The sequence below is a fragment of the Leptonychotes weddellii genome, chromosome 7 (genome assembly GCF_054177405.1).
Source record: "Leptonychotes weddellii isolate Sample4059 chromosome 7, ASM5417740v2, whole genome shotgun sequence".
In the NCBI taxonomy this organism is placed as follows: Eukaryota; Metazoa; Chordata; class Mammalia; order Carnivora; family Phocidae; genus Leptonychotes; species Leptonychotes weddellii.
This window is the reverse complement of record NC_138375.1, coordinates 121,137,006-121,143,378: the sequence shown is the minus strand read 5'-3', so window position 1 is coordinate 121,143,378 and position 6,373 is coordinate 121,137,006. Positions and strand designations below refer to the sequence as shown.

General features: G+C 41.1%; 1 protein-coding gene across 1 annotated transcript in view; it reads left to right on the top strand.

Annotated features, from left to right (window-relative positions):
- LMNB1 (lamin B1) overlaps positions 1–6,373 on the top strand; it is a 27,538-nt gene that overhangs the window by 3,474 nt on the left and 17,691 nt on the right. Inside the window, exons 3-4 of the mRNA XM_081827152.1 lie at positions 366–536; positions 2,173–2,298. Coding sequence (XP_081683278.1) covers positions 366–536; positions 2,173–2,298 — 297 coding nt within the window. The remainder of the gene's footprint in view (positions 1–365; positions 537–2,172; positions 2,299–6,373) is intronic.

Below are 6,373 nucleotides of genomic sequence, written 5' to 3'. Positions count from 1 at the left end.
CTGGGTGGCTCAGTTGGTTAAGCGACTGCCTTCGGCTCAGGTCATGATCCTGGAGTCCCGGGATCGAGTCCCGCATCAGGCTCTCTGCTCGGCAGGGAGTCTGCTTCTCCCTCTGACCCTCCTCCCTCTCATGCTCTCTGTCTCTCATTCTCTCTCTCAAATAAATAAATAAAATCTTTAAAAAAAAAAAAAAAAAGAAACCTTCTCATTTGAAAACAAAGGCAAAAATTGGTCTGTTCACATGCCTGCTCTGGGACAGACCCGGGGAGGTGAGTTAGAACACTTCATGTGGCCCCGATGTCATGCAGACTTGTACCAGGGCAGCCATGGTAGGTAACTTGGTTTTCTGTTATTTGTCCCCCCAGGAGATCAATGAGACCAGAAGGAAGCATGAAACCCGCTTGGTAGAGGTGGATTCTGGACGTCAGATTGAGTACGAGTACAAGCTGGCTCAGGCCCTGCATGAGATGCGAGAACAGCACGATGCCCAAGTGAAGCTGTACAAGGAGGAGCTAGAACAGACTTACCATGCCAAAGTGAGCGGTCTCCCTGAGCGCCGGGAACGCTTACTGCACTCACCCGCAAGCGTGTGACTCGATGTCCGCTTGCTTCCAGTTTTCTTTAATGAGTCCCCCTAGAGTCTCTGAAAATAGAAAATGGACTTAAAAAAAATTTTTTTTCTGTAAAGTAAATGTTACTAGAAATTATTCAAAGAAAGTAGGGTTATTTCACTCTTATCAGAGGTAAGGGTTTCCTTTTTCGTCTGATTGATCGCTTGTGTCATGTCATAGTAGTTAAACCCAAGCCTCTGAAAACACTTTTCTTCCCATGGCACGTTGTAGTCACGCTGTCCTGCACATCCAGTTAACGGTGAGTGCCAGACCGTGCCTCATCTGACTTCCGTGGTGTCATTGTACAAAGCTTGTGAGCGCCACACTTTAGGCTTTTTTGAACAGAGGCCAAGTGGGAAGTCTCTGTTATTTCTTCCTCTGCCACTGTTATTCACTTAAAAAATATTCTAGAGACTTCCCACGTGTGTACATGCAGATCATGCAAAAATCTAACACCGAGTATAGGCTTTCCTAGTAAACGATTTTATCCCAGTGTATTAAATGTGGCATGATTTGATTAAAAAGAGTTTATCAGTGGAAGACTTAGAAAAATTAAGGTCAGGGCGCCTGGGTGGCTCAGTCGTTAAGCGTCTGCCTTCGGCTCAGGTCATGATCCCAGGGTCCTGGGATCGAGTCCCACATCGGGCTCTCCCTGCTCAGCGGGAAGCCTGCTTCTCCCTCTCCCACTCCCCCTGCTTGTGTTCCTGTTCTCGCTGTGTCTCTCTCTGTCAAATAAATAAATAAAATCTTTAAAAAAAAAAAGAAAGAAAAATTAAGGTCATAGAGGTGTTGAAAATAATTTCTGTTGAATGGCCCCAGACTATTGATATTGCGTTTAATCTTAACATTTTATGAATTAATTGGCTAGTGAAAGGGAGGGATCTTTGAAACCCTACCCTGAATTGTCTAGCACTTACTCAGTGCTAGGCATTGTGCTGGGCAGTGAAGGAGCTAAAGTCTAAGGGAGGATTGGTCAGTCACGTAGACTGTGGCCCCACAGAGAGCCAACAAATGCGCCTTGGACACACACAGAACGGAATGTTAGGGGCATTTGGAGAAATAGGATGTTTCTATCTAAGGGGCTATTCTTTGCTTCTGGAAAGAAGTGTTTCTATCTGGTGGGACATAATCTAAAATCTAACAGTACTTTCTGTTTTTGGCTTTATCTTCTGTAATTAGATTTGTTGGGTTAGAGATATGTGATGTTTATTTTCCTGCAGACGTCACCCACAATTAAGTTGCTGCTACCCATTCTCCTTAGTTGCAGAATTATCTGACACATTAGAGATAATGGGTGCAATATTTAAGTAATCAACTTTGGAGAAAGACCCAGGTGTAGTACCATTGTTAAGCTCATATATTGGGAATTGAACCTCAAGTCAAAGACTTTAAAGAGAATCTGTACCACGTCAGCAAACTTCATGATGCTTTTCCTGTTTCATCAGCCAGTTACCAGCAGGGCTTAGGTTTGAGATGAAAGGCCTTGAAAGAATCACACTTCCTTTTTCATTTGTTTGAAGTCACTAGATATGACTGACTATTGGTTTGTTTCTTCTTTTAGCTGGAGAACGCCAGGCTGTCATCAGAGATGAATACTTCTACTGTCAACAGTGCCCGGGAAGAACTGATGGAAAGTCGTATGAGAATTGAGAGCCTTTCATCTCAGCTTTCGAATCTACAGAAGGAGGTAAGTAAGCATCTTCCTCTAGGAAGAGTCTAAGTTGCACGTGAAGGCCACCTTCCTCACTGTTGTCTCCCTGCTTTGCTCTGCTGATGTCACTTTTCAGAGAGCACAGTATTTTCCTGCACTCTGGTTGCCCGGTGTTTTCCCGATGTTTTCAGTTGGCGTTGTATAAACGTTCTTTGAGCGCAACTGTTATTCCTAAATTAATAGATTACCCAGAGCTCAGGAGGTTTCCCTCGGGAAGTAACATGCTGGCTTATTTCTGGGGCTTACCCCTGGACCCAGATTTCCTGACCCATCTTGCAGGCTCATCTGCACATGGCGCTGTTCCTGACGTACTCCTTTTTCATCACATTTGGAAACCATAATAAGAAAAACATGCAAAAATTCTTTGTGAGTGGTAAATGCTTTGCTATTCTAAACAAATTCTCTTAGTGTTTGAACTCCTTACTAATCATAGGGTCATGGGAAGGTAGCATTGATTGCATATTAAGAATTTAGTAACTACTTCGGTCATCGGTACACCCGAGTGACAAATGATTGCATCGCTGGATGTGCCGACCGAGTGCCTGTGAGTATTTGATGGTGCAGTCTAGGTGCAGCTTGGGCAGGTGTGGACGCTGCTTGATACCGGTTTCAGTCTAATGGTAGTGTTGATGTGGACACAAAGTACATAGACACCACCTAAGTACTCAGAAGGCTTTCCTAATCTACTGCTCACCTTAATTACTTGGGAAGAATCTCCAGCTTCCTTTTCCCTTCAGGGAGATTTTTGTTGTTCTAAATTTTCTGTGTAGGAATAAACTTTACTGTTGGATCCTATTGGCTAGTATTTTGTTGAGAATTTTTGCATCCATTTCATCAGGGATATTGGTCTGTAATTCTCCTTTTTGATAGGGTCTTTGTCTGATTTTGGGATCAAGGTAATGCTGGCTTCATAAAATGAGTTTGGAAGTTTTCCTTCCATTTCTATTTTTTGGAACAGTTTCAGAAGAATAGGTATTAATTCTTTAAATGTATGGTAGAATTCCCCTGGGAAGTGATCTGGCCCTGGGCTCTTTGTTTTTTGGGAGATTTTTGATTACTACCTCAATTTCCTTAGTGGTTATGGGTCTGTCCACGTTTTCTGTTTCTTCCTGGTTCAGTTTTGGTAGTTGATACATCTCTAGGAATGCATCCATTTCTTCCAGGTTATCTAATTTGCTGGCATAGAGTTGCTCATAATATGTTCTTATAATTGTTTGTATTTCTTTGGTGTTGGTTGTGATCTCTCCTCTTTCATTCATGATTTTATTTATTTATTTATTTATTTATTTAAAGATTTTATTTATTTATTTGACAGAGAGAGACACAGCGAGAGAGGGAACACAAGCAGGGGGAGCGGGAGAGGGAGAAGCAGGCTTCCCACTGAGCAGGGAGCCCAATGCGGGGCTCGATCCCAGGACCCTGGGATCATGACCTGAGCCGAAGGCAGACGCTTAACTGAATGAGCCACCCAGGCGCCCCCATGATTTTATTTATTTGGGTCATTTCTCTTTTCTTTTTGAATGAGCACTGGGTATTATACGCAAACAATGAATCATGGAACACTACGTCAAAAACTAATGATGTAATGTGTGGTGATTAACATAACATAATAAAATAAAATTAGAAAAAAAAAATAAACTTTATTCTTTTTTTTTTTTTTAAGATTTTATTTATTTATTTGACAGAGAGAGAGCGAGAGAGGTAACACAAGCGGGGGAGTGGGAGAGGGAGAAGCAGGCCTCCCGCAGGGCAGAGAGCCCAATGCGGGGCTCGATCCCAGGACCCTGGGATCATGACCTGAGCCGAAGGCAGATGCTTAACCCACTGAGCCACCCAGGCGCCCCTAAACTTTACTTTATTCTTGATTAAGCTCTTCTTTTTGATTTTTCTTTTTCTTTTATTTTTAGTAAAATGTTTTTCTGATTATAAAACTGAAGACATTGTAGGAATTTAGAAAATAAGGCAGAAGTGCATAAAATAGGGTAATGTAAACAAAATTAAAATAGAAGCTTTTACATTGCCTACCACGTGTACTTTATTATTTGTAACATAATTTAAAAGATTATTTTACACATATTTTGTCCTGATAGTATTTTGAAGTTTTCATGTAGCACTAGAGCTGGAAGGACCTTTTGAGTTCACTCACTCAGACACAGACCTAGGTGAGTATAATTACTTGCCAAGAAGCTGCAAGTTGATAGATGGGTTTCTCTCTTAGTTGCCAGTTTTTCCCTTTACCCCTCACTCTCTTCAAAGATAATCTTTTTTCCATTGCACCTTTCTAAAAAATAGGCCCCTGTGTTCTTACTCTGAGTTGACATTTACTATTCTCCATTTAATAAATCATACTCTAGTTATCTCCTTTCCTTCAATTTCCCATGTCCCTACTTTTTTTTTTCTTTCTTTCTTGGCTGCTGCATATTCCCCTCAATGATGCTAGCTATAGAGGTTTTACAGACTGGGGCGGGGGTGCGGTCTGAGACTTGCCTGCAGTTAGATAGTGAGAGGCTGGGAAACTTGGTAGCCACGTTTTCTGACTCAGGTTCAGGGCTGTTTCCCTGTTGGCTTGTAGGTTCTCTTCCCATCCTTGCAAGTTTTTTTGGTTAACTTCTGGGTAGTGGTATTTAAGCGATGTTAGGCAGGGCCTTGGGGATTTCCAGGAGCTAAGACCTTACGAAATAGGAGAAGCACCTTCTTCAGCCAGAATAGTTTTAAATTTCTCTATCTTTGGGGAGCTGGGGGGAGGGGGGAGGGGATGTCCTTTCCTCTATTCATTACTGATATCAGATTTTATGATAAATAATATATCTTGAGGAGTATCTTCATTAGTTGATAAACTTTAGCCTCTTAGATCATGAGAAAGGAAAAAGCCACCCCTCTCGATATTATCCCATTGTATATCTTAATAGCATTTGGTGTTGGGTCATACCAGTTTCATCGTGCTGCCTCTTAGGACATACAGTTTCCTTTTGGTTATGTGACTCACGTTAGTGAAGTGCTTCTTAAACTTTATTTAAAATAGACATAACCTTGGGGCACCTGGCTGGCTCAGTCGGTAGAGCGTGTGACTCTTGATCTCAGGGTTGGAAGTTCGAGCCCCATGTTGGGTATAGAGTTTACTTTAAAATAAAAAAATCTTAAATAAATAAAAAATTAAAAAAATAAAATTGGCATAGTCTTTAAAATGCTGACTCCAGAAAACATTTTTTAATGATATAGAGATGGTAGCAGTATAATGTTTTGGAGTTAGGAGTTTCATATATTGCTTATAGCATTTCTGTTATTTCTGTCTGGATTTCTGACTGGCCAAATTAATTGGTTGGTCACAGGTCTGTTTGGCTTGCGGAAGACTCTTCATAGGCACTTTGAAAGCGCCTCTAAGTTTTGTTTTTCTAACACCCAAACTGGAAACTTCTGTCGTAGCTAGACCATAATAACCTAGTATAATTATGTTACTTACCTTAAAATAAGAAAACCAGGACTGTCAAGTCAGACTTCAGAGTGAGAGGTGGGATCTTACAGATAACTAGTTAGACCTCTTCATTTTTCAGGTGTGCCACTGGCTTAGTGAGGTTAGTTACAGTCTGCCCAGAGTCTCAGAGGTACTTGTTGGCAGACTCGGGAAGAAGGGTCTAGGTCTGTCTCTCACGTCGTATTCTTTGTATTTTCGCTACATAACAGGTGTATTGAATTGTACTGAAAGTACAATTCAGATATTTCTAAATGAGTTACAGTAACTTTAAAACTTTTTTTATACCTAAATTTTGTTTTTCGCCACTTACAGAACTCTGTAACATCAGAGGTAGACAGAGACGTTTTGGGGTCTACAAATCTAGGCTCAGATGTTACCTCTGAATCTTGGGTACTTCATGCCTTTCATCAGCTCTCCTTTAGATTCCACCTTGTTGCTCCTTCTGTCTACCTCCCACATCAGAAATACAGTGAAGAGGTTGATTGAAGGAGAGGCATTTGAACTTAAATTTTAGTAGAAGCCTGTGAGAAAAAAAAAAATGGATTTCTTAGTTTATAGCATGGTTTTTGCAAATGCAGT